Source organism: Nannobrachium achirus, assembly GCF_963921795.1.
Source record: "Nannobrachium achirus genome assembly, chromosome: 21".
NCBI lineage: Eukaryota > Metazoa > Chordata > Actinopteri > Myctophiformes > Myctophidae > Nannobrachium > Nannobrachium achirus.
In genome coordinates this window covers 11,535,471-11,553,051 of record NC_137828.1, presented here as the reverse complement: position 1 = coordinate 11,553,051, position 17,581 = coordinate 11,535,471, and the positions used below count along the sequence as shown (strand labels likewise).

The window sequence follows — 17,581 nt, the reverse complement described above, 5'->3', positions numbered from 1 at the left end:
CCTTAAGTAATCTTATGGTGATTACTTACAATCTCTAAATGTTAATAAGCTGTTTAGATCATCAGGCTATTTCTTAAGCAAGGCTTTGTAGATGAAATCATATTGCATTTTGGATAATTTTGAGGGGCTTCAGTAAGCATGACGGGAGGCCAGTATTCATTCAGTATATGAGCTACAGACATCACTACTATATACATCATATTCATTCAGTATATGAGCTACAGACATCACTATACATCATATTCATTCAGTATATGAGCTACAGACATCACTACTCTATGCATCATATTCATTCAGTATATGAGCTACAGACATCACTACTCTATGCATCATATTCATTCAGTATATGAGCTACAGACATCACTACATCATATTCATTCAGTATATGAGCTACAGACATCACTACTCTATGCATCATATTCATTCAGTATATGAGCTACAGACATCACTACTCTATGCATCATATTCATTCAGTATATGAGCTACAGACATCACTACTCTATGCCATCATATTCATTCAGTATATGAGCTACAGACATCACTACTCTATGCATCATATTCATTCAGTATATGAGCTACAGACATCACTACTCTATACATCATATTCATTCAGTGTATGAGCTACAGACATCACTACTCTATACATCATATTCATTCAGTGTATGAGCTACAGACATCACTATTCTATACATCATATTCATTCAGTATGAGCTACAGACATCACTACTATGCATCATATTCATTCAGTATATGAGCTACTGACATCACTACGTGGGGGGGGGGTCTAATTTAAAGCATCTGTTAATTGAATAGTATATTTCCATATTTTATACACCCTTGGTCTCGAAAGTCTAGAAAGTATAATTTACCAGCTCGCCTTGAACGCACCATCCCCTTGTCAAACCGTAAACAGCCGTGTAGAAGCGCAACATATTTTGAAGTGAGGATAGCGCGACCAGCTTTTCCTGAAGTGTAGATGGCGTGACCGCAGTTGGAGACTGAGAGTGGAGTCGGAGATGCTACTGCTGCTGATGATGATGATGATGATGAAGAAGTTGGCGGTGTTGACGGACTCGGATTTATTGGACGGGTGATGGGTTGTGATTCTAGGTCTAGGATCATAGGATGTCAGGGTTAAATAAATAAATGTATCTTTTTCATCTGTGGAGCTGCCAGTTTTTAGCAGGGCATCCTTAACTTTATGATAGTGTAGTTTGAGCCACTTGACTTTAGCACGGCATTGTTCTATTGTTCTGTTAAATCCACGCACACGTGACACGCATATACTCACTGATTACCGAAAATATGTCTGCATTTTTGTGGGTATTGTCTAATTGCGTTTGGATGTCAGCGTCTGCCCAAATCTCCAGCAAGCAAGCAATCTAACGTGTCGCTGATCTTATGGCCATGTCGACAACTGTTACCTAGTGTTTATTTGTGGCGACGCCTGACTCGTCGACTTTATATGAGGTCACGTTCAAAATCAATACCGTTTTTGTGGACGGTTGCTTCACACTGCAGCTCACCGTTCACAAGGTCGCATCAAGCAGCCTCGAGACTACCTCTTGAGGTGGTTTCGAGGCTGGTTGCGTTGATCCGTTTCTGAGGAAAACCGCAGGCTTCACACTGTCAAAACATCTGCCAAGTAGCCTCGAGAACGGTCCCGAGACCGCAGTGTGAATCCGCCCTAAGACGCCCTAAGGGCGAGAAGCGAGGTTTTGCTGAAACAACGGACACTGACACATGTCCATAGGCCTATATGGGCATTCCCAGATATAGGCTTAATATTGATGACATCAGGGACCTCCATATATGGGCATAAAAGGGACTGTCTTGGCCACATATGGAACGTGACGGACTGATGCGCGCACGCACGCACGCACGCACGCACGCACGCACGCACGCACATGATCTGCAGGTTTACATACTAGTAAGACGCCTCAGATCGACATCGCCAATTCTTGGCCATCTGGCCAGTGATGTATATCGGACCAGTTAGTCAACAATGTTATGTCAAAACATGCCCATATATGGACATTACCAAATATGGGCATTCCCAGATATGTCCAGGGATCTCCATATATGGGCATAAAACATATGTTAATTAGTAAAGGCAAGCAGGGCCATGGCGAGTTAGGGCCTGGGTTTGATGCCTGGGGATCTCCATATATGGGCATAAGGGGGTACCCTAACTAGGGCATCATCTGTGAATGCCCATACTGTATATAGACAATATGGACATTTCATTTATTTTATACTTTATCAATATATATCCATATACATTTAACTAGGGCATCATCAGTGAATGCCCATACTGTATATGGACAATATGGACATTTTATTTATTTTATCCTTTATCAATATATATCCATATACATTTATGGACTTAATATTAACGTTTTCGGGGAAGATAGGGTGTAAATCAGAGTAAAGCAGGCTCTTGGACCAGTTAGGGCCTGGGATTGTTGACCAATCTCCATATATGGGCATAAAAGGGATTTGGTTTTTGGGAATGCCCATATATGGACTTTTTATTTTATTTTATCCTTTATCAATAATAATATGTACCGGTATCCATATACATATGGAGTTCAATATTGACGTTTTCGGGGAAGGTATGGTGTAAATGTATGCTACTTAGTAAGGGGCCTTGGGTCAGATACTACATCACAATTTGAGATAGTTCGTTGGTTTGATTTCTTGGCCATCTGTCCAGTGATATATATTGATGACTTCAGGGATCTTCATATAAGGGATTCTGGGGAATACTCATATATGGACTTTTACATAGTACATAGTCACCTATAATACCAGTAAGACTCCCTAATCGGGAGATAAGCGACCGTAGGTGGCTTATCTCCACAAATAGGGCAAAAATTTGTTTTTCCAAAATCTTCCTGATCCATGTTGATGACATGAGTGTAGACATGCTGTGTAGTGATATTCGTGATTTTAGGGCAAAAACTGTAGGAGCAGTGTCCAAAAATGTGTTTTAAAAATCGGCCTGAAGGTGGCGCTAGAATAGGGCCATGAGAAATGAGGGGTGGGGTCTCCGCGTTGCCTTGGCGGACGAATAGGTACCGGCCCCGGCTCTCCCGGACGCTCCTAGCCCGAGTTACGGCATTTTATGTGCGCTGCAGTGGCAGGGGGTCCTCCACTGGGGGCGCCACCACTTTTGCATCCGTTCTGGAGCACCAGGAGTCGGTGGTCCCCGGGAATTCCCCGTGAGCAGCCCCGTTGGGGTGGTCATTTGGTCATTTTTGCACATTTGGTCATTTTTTACATCTGGGGGTCCCCCTGGGGCTCCGGGGGTCCTTGGAGGTTGTAGTTTGGCAGGCAAGGAGTGTGTGTGTAAAATCTGGCATGGATCGGGTCAACGGGTGCGGAGATATAAGCAGGGAAAAAGTGTGACATGTGACGTGTGACTGACTCACTGACAGACAGCCTGTGGAGGTTTTGGTAGTAAATGCGACCTACGGTCGCAATCACCTGTGATGTCACAGTGATGTGTCAAGGGAACCAACCCATAGACTGTAAAAATCTGTACACACACTGACACACAGAGACAAGCTGTGACATTTCTCATGGTAAACTGCGACCTTCAGTCGCAAATTATATTAGTTGATTGTAACTCATCAACAGTTTTTGTCTCCACCATGAGACCATGAATCCCCAAACCTGTTGTTTTGGGGAGTGCTGGTTTCATTGGCTAATTTTGGTACCGAACCTGCGCACGCATCTACTTCTTATCAGTGTAACGTGGACCAGAAACCCGTCCATATGTGTTTCTATTAAAAAATGACCACAAAAAGCGTAAAATAATGATAAAATAATAATTTTGGCCATTGTTAGACCGACACTTTGTTTACATTCTATAGTCTATCCACCTCTTTCCGCGGGAATTTACTGGAGAATGTTTTGCACCACACTGCACCACACTTCCGGTTAACAGAAGACATACAAGCTCACGTCGCGTCGCAGATGCAGCCGTTGTGAGCTTGTAGATCACACTCGGCTGCGGCGCCGGAAGCTCCGTCCAATTTCTGCGCAATGCACGATGGGATGTTGGAAACTTGTGGATAGACTAGGATGTAAACAAAGTGTCGGCCCTACAATGAAAAAGTTGACTATAGCTCCTTTTTATAAAACAAATCTTAAAATTGTCTTAACTCATTCTGAGCCCAGGACATTAACGGATTAGGGGGTCCAGAGTGCCCCCTCCCGGCCCCATTAACGGCCGCTGTCTTATTTTGAAGGCCAGAAGTCTAGACCGGAAGTACTTCCGGTCTGACGTCATCGGATCGTGCGCCGGAACCGATGCGTGTCCACGTGGAGTTGTGTAATGGCCGACCGGGAGCTTTTATAACTGTGTAAAATAAGCGAGCATCTGCCTCCATCCTAGCTTCTAAAGTGTAGTTTTGAGATAATGGACATTAAAGATGAGATCGGCCGTCCACCTCAATGTTATGGGATGACTATTGTGTGCTCGTGGAGCCGTGATGATGACAAATCAGCGCGGATTTCGTCTCCGGAGCGTCGGCCATTGTACTAGGTATTTTTACTCGCCGTTACAGTAATATATTACTTTTCCCGCGACATCGCGTGGATGGCACTATAGATACTCTATTACTTTTCCCGCGACATCGCGGGGTTGGCTTTTAATGAGTTAACTGTTAAATTGCTAAAGTTTTAGAACACCCACTCCGTTATTTTCAGCTTCTGAAGCCTTCTCTTTATATGTTTTCTATGAGCCGTGAGGGGGGTAGAATTTCGCGGCAAAATGACGTAATCTGCATCATCTGTATACGTTGTGTAGCTGCGATACGTTGTGTATCGCAGATCATACACACATGATACACTACCGGCCAATTACAGTGCATCTTGCGTCTTTTCAGGAAATAGCTTGCTTCAACAGCTTTGTTTACGCTGGTCTAGAAGTCTAGCATGTAGCTCCCCAACCGCTGCTCGTAGAGGAACACGAGAGACCTCTATAGATGCGCCTCGCCGAGGCGGACGCGGTGGTCTGAAGGCCCGGTCCGCGGCGAAAAATGGCCGAAAAAAGCAGACGCGACCGCGGTTTGCTATACTGCTACAGACTAGTTGAGCAACTTACACAGTATAGCTTTAAATGATAATAAAAATGAGCAAGATTAAATTGGTTATTGAAATAACGGTTTTGATACATTTTCAGTTAATTGCCCAGCCCCAACTATGGTCCAGTATTGAACTAGAATGATGATTATGTGTTCTGTTAGTCCAGCAGGGGGTGTTATATTGTGGTCAGTATGGTTTACTGTCTTTTCTGGCCTATCACAGAGAGCTCAGTACCAAGACAGACTTGCCAGACAGAGGTATGAGGACCAACTGAGACAACAGGTTAGGCCATATCCATTATATTAAATTCAGATTCGTTTTTGCTCTGGTGGTAATTCAAATCTGATTGGGATTGGGATTTGTTCTCTTGCAGCAAGCCATAAATGAGGAGAACCTTCGCAAACAAGAAGAGTTGGTGCATAAACAGGAGGCCATGAGGAAAGGTATTGCTTTGCTCTGTAAAGCAAATAACACAGTTGTGGGAAAACTACAGATTAACACTCTAGAGCAGTTGTTTTCAAAATGGGGTCCAGAGACCCCCATGTGTCTTTAGTTTGAGGGTTCTCCAGATGGTCCCTAGCAGAATTAGTTAAAGTTATACCATGTAACTTTTTTTATAAAACAAATCTTAAAGTTGTACTATGTAACTTTTTTTATAAAACAAATCTTAAAATTCTCCTAACTATTAAATCACAAAAGTTTTAGAAGATCCGCGCCGTGAATTTCAGCCTGTAAAGCCTTCTCTGTATGTAAACTGAGATCCTTGCCGTGGACCGGATCTCGCGCCAAAATTGCGTCATCACACTACCGGCCAATCACAGCGAGGGTTATACAACTGCCGGCCAATCACAGCGCATCTTGAAGTGGGATCGCTATGGCAGCCATATTTGTTGTCGCCCGTTTGTACCATCCCTTCTCTAGGTAATTTCGCCTACCAGGCAGGGTGAAGGAGTCCGTATCTCTGGAATTACTGAACGCACAGGAACAAGGGACCCCTTAAAAGATAGATCTCAGCGAGGTGGAGGCAGACGCGGGGGTCTGAAGGTACGAAAAACGTCCGAAAGACGCGGACGCGACCGCGGTTTGCTATAGGGCTAATGACCACTAGTTGGGCATCTTACACAGTATGGCTTTAATATTGTCCTAACTGTTAAATCGCTAAAGTTTTAGAACACCCACTCCGTTATTTTCAGCTTCTAAAGCCTTCTCTTTATATGTTTTCTATGATCCTTGCTGGGGTCCGGTTTTTGCGGAAAAATAGCGTCATCTGCATCATCTGTATACGTTGGCCAATCACATCGCGATCATACACACATGACACACTACCGGCCAATCACAGCTTATCTGCCATGGTCTTCAGGAAGTAGCCTCGCTCAGCTACAGTGTTTACCATGGTGAAGGATTCTTAACCTCTTAATCCCCAAATCCTGGCCAGAAAATTATGTTCTACCATGCGTTCTACCCCTCCACGGATTTGTATCGGTCGCGGTGGTTTGCGGCGCCGCTCCGGTGGTCCGCGGCGGTGGTCCGCGACGACTCCGGGCGAAAAACCGCCGAAAAAAGCAATACCGCTACTGACCACTAGTTTAGCAACTTACACAGTATAGCTTTAAGTAGAGCATTTAAAAATTACTTTAAAAGTACAGATACTCAAAAAAACTACTCTTGAGTGATTACTCAAGAGTATATTTTTTATTTTTACCCAAGTAAAAAGACAAATACAAATCATTTTTACAAATACAGATCTGATCATACAAGTTACGAAGTGCACAATACAGATACAAATCTTTTTTTTTACAAATACAGATCTGACCATACAAGTTATGAATTGCACAATACAGAATACAGATCATTTCGAGTGTTCTAATTAAATATCCCCCCCACAAAAGAGTTACGAATTGCACTGTAGGCCTACGAGTTGTACATTTAGAGACACAAATACAAATTACTCTGCACGCATAAGTGATTTAATTTTATTATTTTAGGTAAGTTACGAATCATATGACAAACAGCGAGGTAAAACAGTCTCATCATTACACACACAAATTGGTGGAGAGTCACAAATAAATCTCCTTCTAAAATGTTTAAGTTGACACACAGATGTGGATACGAGTTACAGATCTGTAAGTTCATACAAGATGAGGCATGTTTTCACTACAGTTCATTGGCAGCAAAAATGCTGGCATACATCGTTTTAGCTCTGTCAAGTGAGCAGCACTAACGTTTCCGGCCTGGGAGTTAGCAGCAATAAGCCAGGCTCCAGCCTTCAAAAAAAAGTGCAGTAAATAATGTTTTTTTAAAAGACAAAAAAATACATGTATGATGTATGTCTATACAAGTGTACGTCTACGTGCCCCAACACATTATAAAGGTTCTTTCAGATTGAAATTTGTGGTATGTGAGCAATTAAAGGCTACTTAACATGTTAATTCCATTCTTTCTACTGAAATCCATAGAAGAGCTATCAATTGGTTGTTGATACAAGTAGGCTACACCTAATTAGGTCTAGTTACTCTTACTAATGCCTTTAATTATCAATTTTATACTTTATCTGTTTATTTAGATGGGACAGATGTAATGTATGGTAGGCTACTATAGGCTATATGCTATTAATGTAATTAATGAAAATACACCTTGTGTGTATCTACACCAGAGGTCTTCAACAGGGGGTCCGGGACCCCATAGGGGGAGGCACCAGATCTATGTGTGATAGGACCATTCTTTTAGAATAAATGATTAACCCTCTCATCCCTTTTCTGAGGAGAACTTTAGCCACAAATAGCAGATCTACAAGCTTGTAGATCGGCTATTTTTGGCAAATAGGTTTGGTGTAGAGTTAAAAAAGAGGGGACCAAGTACAGAGTGAAAGGTAAAATTTACTAAGTAAATGATCAAGGACTTAAGGATTTAAATGTCTGAAAGAAATAAAAAAGAAAGAAAACGCCCCCAAAAGCGGAGTTTTCAAACTCTAGTGGGCGCTGGACAGCAGGCGGCTCTCCGTGTCGGCACTTTTGACCCATGCCACCCGCACGTGTTTGGGGACACCTCCTCTACCACACCACACTCTCCGCTAAGCGGGAGAGGCGCCATTGCAAGTGCTGCTGGCTGTCCAGTGCAGCCAGGTGCACAAAACGGCCTCAAAAGGCGCCATTTTCCGTCTCTAGTGGGCGTTGGACGGCAGGCGGCTCTTCGTGTCGGCACTTTGAACACACGCACGTGTTCGGGGAGACCTCCTCTACCACACCACACTCTCCGCTATAAGCGGGAGAGGCGGCATTGCAACTGCTGAAGGCCGTCCAGTGCAGCCAGGCGCTCAAAAAGGCCTCAAAAGGCGCCATTTTCTGACTCTAGTGGGCGCTGGAGAGCAGGCGGCTCTTCGTGTCGGCACTTTGGACCCACACATGCGTTCGGGGAGACCTCCTCTTCCACACCACACTCTCCGCTAAGCGGGAGAGGCGCCATTGCAAGTGCTGCTGGCTGTCCAGTGCAGCCAGGTGCACAAAACGGCCTCAAAAGGCACCATTTTCCGTCTCTAGTGGGCGTTGGACGGCAGGCGGCTCTTCGTGTCGGCACTTTGAACACACGCACGTGTTCGGGGAGACCTCCTCTACCACACCACACTCTCCGCTATAAGCGGGAGAGGCGGCATTGCAACTGCTGAAGGCCGTCCAGTGCAGCCAGGCGCTCAAAAAGGCCTCAAAAGGCGCCATTTTCTGACTCTAGTGGGCGCTGGAGAGCAGGCGGCTCTTCGTGTCGGCACTTTGGACCCACACATGCGTTCGGGGAGACCTCCTCTTCCACACCACACTCTCCGCTAAGCGGGAGAGGCGGCATTGCAAGTGCTGCTGGCCGTGTTTAATGATATACATGATCAAAATACTTTTGTCAATTTCTTATCTCACATCTTTCCACAAAATATTTTAAAACGCTCAATAGTGGGCTGACTGGGCTCAATAAAAAACCCAGCTCAATAAGCAGGATCGATAAGGTGCTGAGGTCACTCCTATTAAAATGTGTATTGTGTGGTCTATCTATGAGCCAGCCATCTCTGTGTGCACTGTTTTCTTTCTTTTCAAATCTTTTTATTATATTTTCCACATAGAAATAGCCCAGAGGCAGGTAGACAATCTCAATAAAAAAATACATCATCACATGTAGATATCTCTGAGTACATCATTATAAGAGAGACCAAAACCCGACCCCTATCCCCCCTCCCCCCACCCTCAATCCCCAGGACGGTTGCACACCAGATTCAATAAAACAAGAAATAAAAAATAAAAATTAGTACAGAGAAAAGAGAGAAAGTAAGGAAGCGGAATAGATATTCAGAACTTGCTACGTGTTGGGTTGGTCAGAGCAGGTAAGCGCCACACTACGCCATTTGGGTATTACGGTAGAACAATTGAATCAGGATTGTACACTGGAACAGAATTAAAGCAAAGACTGTGTGGCTAATGTGAACTTGGTGAAGTGGAGGATGAGACCCACTATCCCACTAGGTATTGTACAGCCCATTTTATCATGATTTATGAAAACGCTCTTTGACAATCCTGACAACTTGATGAATTGGACGTCCCGCCATGCATGCTTATTTTTTACATCTTTCCGGCCTAGCAGAGAATAAAAGAATACAGACATGATTTTAAAAGTTTAAAAAAATACCCTTTAACTACTCATTGCTAATAAAACTGTAGTCTGTACACTTTCACTGGAAAAGAAAATATTACCATTTGTCTTAATTTGGACTGAAAGGCTACTTTAGTAGTTTAGTAATCAATTTTTTTATCAATTTACTGTGTGTGTGTGTGTGTGTGTGTGTGTGTGTGTGTGTGTGTGTGTGTGTGTGTGTGTGTGTGTGTGTGTGTGTGCTGGACGGCCTGCAGCAGTTGCAATGCCGCCTCTCCTGCTTACCGGAGTCTCCGCTGCGGAGAGTGTGGTGTGGAGGTCTCCCCGAACGCGTGCATGGGTCAAAAGTGCTGACACGAAGAGTTGTCTCTTGTCCAGTGTCCAATTTGTAAAGGCTATGCACTCCATTGAACAGCATTTTATAATTATTTATTTTGTTATTAAAACTTTTTTTTAACCCAGAAACATAATTAGCATTGTGTATGTTCGTTTAAATACTTAATCTATATTTTGAATGTGCATAATCATGGAAAGATTTATCGTTTTTCAACATTTTTCAATTGCCTCAGGGGTACTCTTATTTTGAAGAGATCGGCCACCGGAATGTGGAAAGCCTTACCGAAGGCCATAAAGGAGTGTGGATCACTAGCATCCTTTAAAATTGCCCTAAAAAACCACTTACAGGCAGCAGCCGTTCGCAACTGGTAAAAAATGAACCTAGCCCAACCCTACCCTCCCCTGCCCCTTCTTTGTATATACTGTTTGTTTAGACTTACTGTTTTCTTTTTTGTTTTTCTTTACATATCTACTGCATAGTACTGTGTTCTATTTGTCTGTCATTCAATGTTATATGAGATACTTAAATGGTTTCCAGTGGAAATAAGCTTAGTCTTTTCATGGATCTCCTTTTAGTAGACCTTGTACCAGTGAACTGTACCGTCATGAAACTGTACCTTTTCCTATGCAAACTTCTAATAAAGTCTTCAATCAAAAAAAGTCTTATTGCTGCTACGTTAGTGCTGCTCACTTGACATAGGGCATCGTTTTCACTAAACCAATGTCGCGTCGCGGTATGAAATTCTGTGTTGCCAAACTTTGCGAGAGAAATAAGCAACCAGGTGTACGAAAATAATCCCCAAAAAGTGATATTATCTAGGCCACACAAGCACTTTAAAACTATACGCATCGCCACATCAGCTACTTGAAAAGGACTTACCTACAAGCTCACAACAAATAAAACGCAACCAGCAACCATCAATATATACAAGCAACTTTACGGAAATCAAGCCCAGAGTCGCTTATAATTAGCAGACATGGCAACAGTTGGCCGCTTGCTTGAGTGAGTCGATTCGCTGCGGTTCGTTGTCTCTCATTCTTTCTCTCTCAGTCTTGCCCTAAAAACCCTACAAATGGATTTAACAAGTTTCAAGACTAATGCCTCATTCACACTACAGATATATATAGTTGAACGTTTTGCTTGGTAATTCAATGTAATCTCAATGGAAACCAGCTTTAAAGGCTGGGCGTGTCGGCTGTCCTTGGAATCCAGCCTTTAAAGCTGGTTTCGATTGAGATTACATTGAATTACCAAGCAAAACGTTCAACTATATATCTGTAGTGTGAATGAGGCATTATTCTTCATGCAACAACACATAAGGTTCAGAAAGGATCGCGTATGCATTATGCAACGTGTTGCACTTGTGGGCTTGTAGATTATTAGCTGTGTTTTTTTTTTCACGCGTCACCGTAAACGATGGATGACCAGACTCGATGCTTGCTGCGCTGTAAAACACTTTTTTTCATGCGTCACCGTAAACGATGGATGACCAGACTCGATGCTTGCTGCTCTGTAAAACACTTTTAATCATCACACAACAACGAGAAACTATTAACTAATGACGCAACTCTTTGAGTTGGTATTCCAACTTTCATCACAGCATAATGAGCGCATTGCGTCCCAATCGGACTAAAAATAGGCTATAGAATAAAATAAGCTGAACCATGAAATGATCTTGCAAGAGATTGTATTTCTCAGCACCTGCGGCCGTAGGCTGGAGAAAGAAATAGACTTCTGTCTTCTGTGTTTGGCTTAATATAGGCCTACTTTCGAATGCAATATGGATTCTAGCCTAATAATTAAACCCCAAGGTGAAGCTTTCAATCCCAAATACAATGCTTTAACTGTTAATATTGGCTCCTTGCACGCACCTGCTTGTAAAAAAAAGGCAAAAATCACGGTATGTGTTTTTTACTGAAGGGAAATTTGTATTCTCCCGGGAATTTCAGCAAAAATTACTAGCTAGTTTGCCGTTACATTTTGTTCGCCAAAACTTCCGGCACACAAAATAAGTGGCCGTTTTCACATGGTGTGAATTTCAAAATTGCCGTAATTTTTTGAAAGAACTTCCAGAAGTTTGACTCAGTGAAAACGGGCTCCAAGTTACGAATTGCACAATACAAAATACAGATAATTTTGAGTCTGTTCTAATTCTATACCCCCTCCCCCTTTCCCCTGCCTCCCAGTTCGTCTTCCCTGTCTGTCACCATACAAAAACTTGACACCGTCATGATACAAGACATTGAACATTGGAACATTGTGAATAAGAATTAAACTTTTACAGAGTGAAAAGCATATGCACGTCCCACTGGGAGGAGACCTCGTGGCAGACCAAAGACCAGATGGAAAGATTATATCTCCAAACTGGCTTGGGAAAGCCTCGGTATACTCCCAGGGGGAGTGGAGGAAGTTGCTCAGGATAAGGAACTCTGGAAATCTCAGTTGGAACTGTTACATTTTTGGCATTTCAATTAGCATTTCTTAGCTTTAGCATTTCTTAGCATTAGCATTTTTAGCATTAGCATTTTTAGCATTAGCATGTGTTACCATTAGCATTAGCATTTTAGCTTTAGCATTAACGGAAGTAGCGGTTAGCATTAGCGGTTAGCCGTTGGGACTGTTGGACCACCCACCGAGTTTGAGACCAGTAACGTGTTGGGAACTGGAGTTATGGATGTTTAAAGCTCAGCAAATAGGAAGAGAGGGGGCGGGGGTTCAGCAATTACAGATCATTCCTATTGGCTGTCTGAGTACACAGAGCGAGTTTCGAGACAGTACCATGCAGCAAACTGGAGTTATAGCTGTTTAAAGCTCAGCCAATAGGAAGATAGGGGCAGGGCTTAAGAGGGGGCGGGGCTTGAGTAATAAGTCCCTATTGTCCGTTTAAGTCCAGACACCAAGTTTCAAGATGGTAGAATGCTGTGAACTGGAGTTATGGCTGTTTAAAGCCCAGCCAATAGGAATACAGAGGGGGCGGGGCTTAATCAATTACAGATCGTCCCTATTGGCCGGAAAAAGACCAAAGTCGTGTGAACGTTTTAAAGTTTAAAGCACATTGCTAGGCAAAAGTATGCCAGAGTAATGTGGCGCCAAAGTTTCTGTTTTTTTTTTCGGAGTCCCCCATTCAAAGTCAATGTGGTTTTTGGGCGTCGTTTTTTGTGAATTACGTCGCCATGGTAACGCGGATCGGAAAGAAAAGTAATAGCAACCTATTCCCGGCCGAGCCGCACGCTTTGATGTATATATTGCAGGGGTGACATAAATCGTGCGGCAGTTATTACGTGCCGAAATTTGTGGCGAAATTACTTAACTAAGTATGGCGGATTACAATAAGTGTTTTGCCATTGCATGGCAGGCACACTTAACTAGTAAGACGCCTCAGGGCGCCAATTCTTTGCCATCTTGCCAGTGATATCGGACCAGTTACCCATATATGGAGACCCCTGGTACCCATATATGGAGATATGCTATGAGAGCCCATACATGCTTTCATTATGTGAATGTCCTATGACGTCTATGACATCTGACATCATACCCTTTTATGCTCATCAGGGATGGATTACACATTGGGCCGGTGGGGCCGTTGCCAGAGGCCCTTGGCTCTCAGGGGCCCTTGGGGGAACGTATAAAAGATTATCGTCCAGGGGCCCTCGTGAGGGTTAATCCGGCCCTGATGCCCATACATGGAGATTCCTGTCTTTAGAACCAGCCACACAGATATGGGCTGTCTTGCCGATGTGGCCTCCATATGTGGGCATTCCCATATATGAAGTCCTGTTAGATACGGACAAGCTGTGACCGTTTACATACTAATCTGCGACCTATGGTCGCAATAAATGGGACCATATTTTCACAAAATTCATATCATGGTGATTGAAACAAGACTTTAAACTAGTCATTTTCTGATTTCTCATACTCGCTCCCTATGGGCCGAAGTCCAGACTGATACTGTGGAGGAACCAGGGCTCCAGTTGTGCGGATTTAACATGAAACAAACACAGAACTAAAAGTTCCTATGTTTGGCTGCTATAGTTGCTCTGTTCTGGTACCAAAAGCAATATGTTCTCTATAGGATTCCAATCATTTCCCCCGAACCTTTACATTTGATTTTCTTACCTTAATAAACATTGTCATAAATACTTTATGGTTCCTATCCTGTTTCCGCGATAATTTACTGTAGAATTATTTGTGGGACACTTCCGGAGAACAGCAGACATACAAGCTCACGTCGCGTCGCAGATGCAACTGCTGTGAGCTTGTAGATCACTCTAGGCTGCGATGCCGGAAACTGCCTTACACCTTCTGCGCAATGCACGATGGGACTTTGGAAACAGGTGGATAGAAACATACAAGAAAAGGTTTATACTTCAGTGTTGTATGCAGGAGGATGAAAATGCACTCTCTGTGGCAGTGGAGGATACTGAAAAGACAGTTGGCCCTCACGGTGGTCCAAAGAGTGGCTGTGTTGTTTGTGGTCTTGTGGTGGGGGCCGGGTTGTGTGGGGGCCGCTGGCCCGCCATCTGTTTCTTGGGGCTGTGCAGGAAAGGCTACACTTTGAGCAGCGGCCACTCTCATGAGAGTTTCTGTCCTTGAGTATCCCTGAGGTGGGATAATTAATGTTGCGTTGTGTACCGTCAGCAATGGTTCTCTGATGATGAGACATGTAGTTTAGGGACCTGCGTTGTGCCTCTCGTTCCTGCTGTTGGACCTGAAGCTGTAGGTGATCCATGCGCTCTGAGAGACTTTCCAGTGTCCGCTGCATTTGTCTTATTTTTTCCGAGTGGGCAGATTGAACGCTGAGGTTAGTGGCAGACATGGACACAGTAGGGCCCAGAGGAGAGATTGTGGGTAAGCCAGGTGTCTGTGAGAAATACTGCAGAGTGTGAGGAGAGGAAAACATCCAATTATTGGAACGATGGGAATTCTCAGTCTTTAATGAAAATGTAAGAGCATTCTCAAATGTTTTGATTCCTTGCTCGTGACAACCCAGCTTAAAACATGGCTCGATTCCCTCAACGAATCTCTGGAACTTTTCCTCTGCCTTGGCATTTAGTCCATATGTGGGAAAAGCTTTGTCCACCGATTTGCTAATTTCTCCAGCAAACACAATAAGTGTCTCACCAGGCAGGCGGATGCGTCTGAAAAAAACGTTTAGTTTTTCTTTCACTGCTGTGTAATCATTCTTTATTACGTTGGATAGACTCTCCCAGTAAGTAAAAGCAGCATCACCCAGGAATATAGGCAGCAATTTAGAAAAAGAGTGCTTATTAGGTTCAGCTTCCGCAGCCCTCTCAAAGCCTACACACCAATGTGAGAAGTCCTCTTTTCCGTCCCCAACAAAAGTGTTCAGCAAATGTCCCTTAAAATGCAGTCGAACAGGAGCAGTGTCCGAGTGAATCAGCGGTACATTACAATAGCAACTATTGCGATCCATACTGATAAGTCTGTGCCAACTCTAATGATCAGAAATCATACCAAAACTTATGCCCACTGGCTTTACAAGAAGCTATCCACTCCAAATGTCCTGACATTGCAACTCATCAGGGGCCCATTATGTCCAGATCCCACTTCACTGAAAACCATTCAAACCACTCCTTTTTGTTGTCGTTTTAATCCCACTTCACTGAAAACCACTTGAAACGACTTCCCCGAAAATAGCTAAAAGACTCCGGAGTTGGACCTGAAGCTGCATGTGATGATGTATGATCCAACCAATCTGAACGATTTTCCAGTGTCCGCTGCATTTCTCTTATTTTGTCCGAGTGGAAAGATTGAACACTGAGGTTAGGAGAGGAGAGATGTGTGTGCGCAAGGTGTCTGTGAGAAATACTGTATAGAGTGTGAGTAAGACTTTTCAATCAGAATGAGAAGAATATTGTTCTGGGGGGTGACACATCACTGCTGTGTCCTTGGTTGCTATGGGTGTCACGTTGCAACCCACAATCTGGTGTGTGGTGCGGAACCAAATGCAGAACTCAACTCAGGAAACCAAGGAGTGCAGTTTACAACTTTACTGAACTTAAATATACTGTTAACACAAGCACACACATATCATACACAACAGAATCAAAACATACAGGAAAACTGAGGAACGGACAGTAAACAATGATCCAGCAATGAGAGAAAACACTGACAGGTTTAAATAGTCTCTAGTCATGAGTCAACAGCTCACAGCTGTGATACTGGGAGGATCTCAGACTCAGATTGTCAATCAGTTAGGCTACTCACAGGAGGGGAGGGGCAAGCAGGACGAGGTGAAGTGGGGAAAAGGCCGGGGTGAGACCCTGGAAAGGCCACTGTGTGGCCCAGATCCTGACAGTACTTCCCCTCCAAGGGACGGCTTCCAGACGTCCCAAGACCAGGAGAGGGAATACTGAAACAGGGCCAAAGACCACAGGGACGGAGATCCTCACTGGGGGGGAAGGGGGGCGTACCTGCCAGGGCTCTGGCACTAAGTGGAGCAGAGGGCACAAGCAGCAGCGGGCGCTCGGTGTCACTGGACTGCAGGGCACTGCGTCACTAGCCCGGGCGGACCGCCACCGAACGACGGCCCAACGTCGGCGAGGGACACCCCAGCGAGACGTCGCATCCTGGGACCAGGGTGGCGCTGGGCAGGAGAACCCCAGAAGACAGGGGCCGCAGAGGGAAACCGCTACACAGTCTGAAGACAGCAGCCCAGAAGGAGAGGAATGAGGACTTCCGGGAAGTTCACACAATGGAGAGACAGGGGGCTCTTGCTGGCTGGGAGTTCCGCTGGGTCCAGGATGGCTGGATCATTCTGTCATGATCTGGTGTGGCGGTGGTGAGGACCCAAATGCAGAACTCAAAGTAAAGGCAGGAAACCACGGAGGACAGGTTAACAAAGACTTTACTTAACTTAAACCATAAACACAAGCACACACAGGAAACAAACACTACATTACAACACACCCAACTGAGGAACAGACAGAAAGATACGTACACTTTAATAAATCTGTCATAATCAACTAGATATCCATATATGCTATACACACATTATATATATCTCTCTCTCTCTCTGTGTGTGTGTGTGTGTGTGTGTGTGTGTGTGTGTGTGTGTGTGTGTGTGTGTGTGTGTGTGTGTGCGCGTGCGTGCGTGCGTGCGTGCGTGCTTGCGTGTGTGTGTGTGTGTGTGCGTGTGTCTCGCCGAAGTGACCTTGAGCAAGGTACTGAACCCCCATTGGAACTGCTCAGTATGAGACTGTGGTTGTTCTACGAGGGTGCCGAGGCCTGCTTTGCACCCTCATTTTGGCCAGGGAGCACCCCCACCTCTCAGTAATTCCCGAAATTTACATTACAATACAGTAGATCAGCATTGGCTGGCCACAACCGGTTTGGCACACACTCCCATTGGTATGCAAATTTAGCCTTTTGTTTTCACCTGGCCGATTTGAGTTGGGTATCCTTCACTTAAAGCATAGCACCCTCAGCCATTGTGGGCTGCCGCCGGCCCTGCTTTGCAGGCAGGTTTTAAAGTGTGTCTGTGAAGGTTGCTGAAAAAGAAGC

General features: G+C 44.3%; 1 protein-coding gene across 1 annotated transcript in view; it reads left to right on the top strand.

Moving 5' to 3' along the window:
* LOC308306593 (uncharacterized protein C18orf63-like) overlaps positions 1–16,844 on the top strand; it is a gene marked incomplete at its 3' end in the record, with an annotated part of 37,717 nt that extends 20,873 nt beyond the window's left edge. The window contains exon 12 of the mRNA XM_080751632.1: positions 16,581–16,844. Coding sequence (XP_080607758.1) covers positions 16,581–16,844 — 264 coding nt within the window. The remainder of the gene's footprint in view (positions 1–16,580) is intronic.
* Between the last annotated feature and the right edge of the window lie 737 nt (positions 16,845–17,581).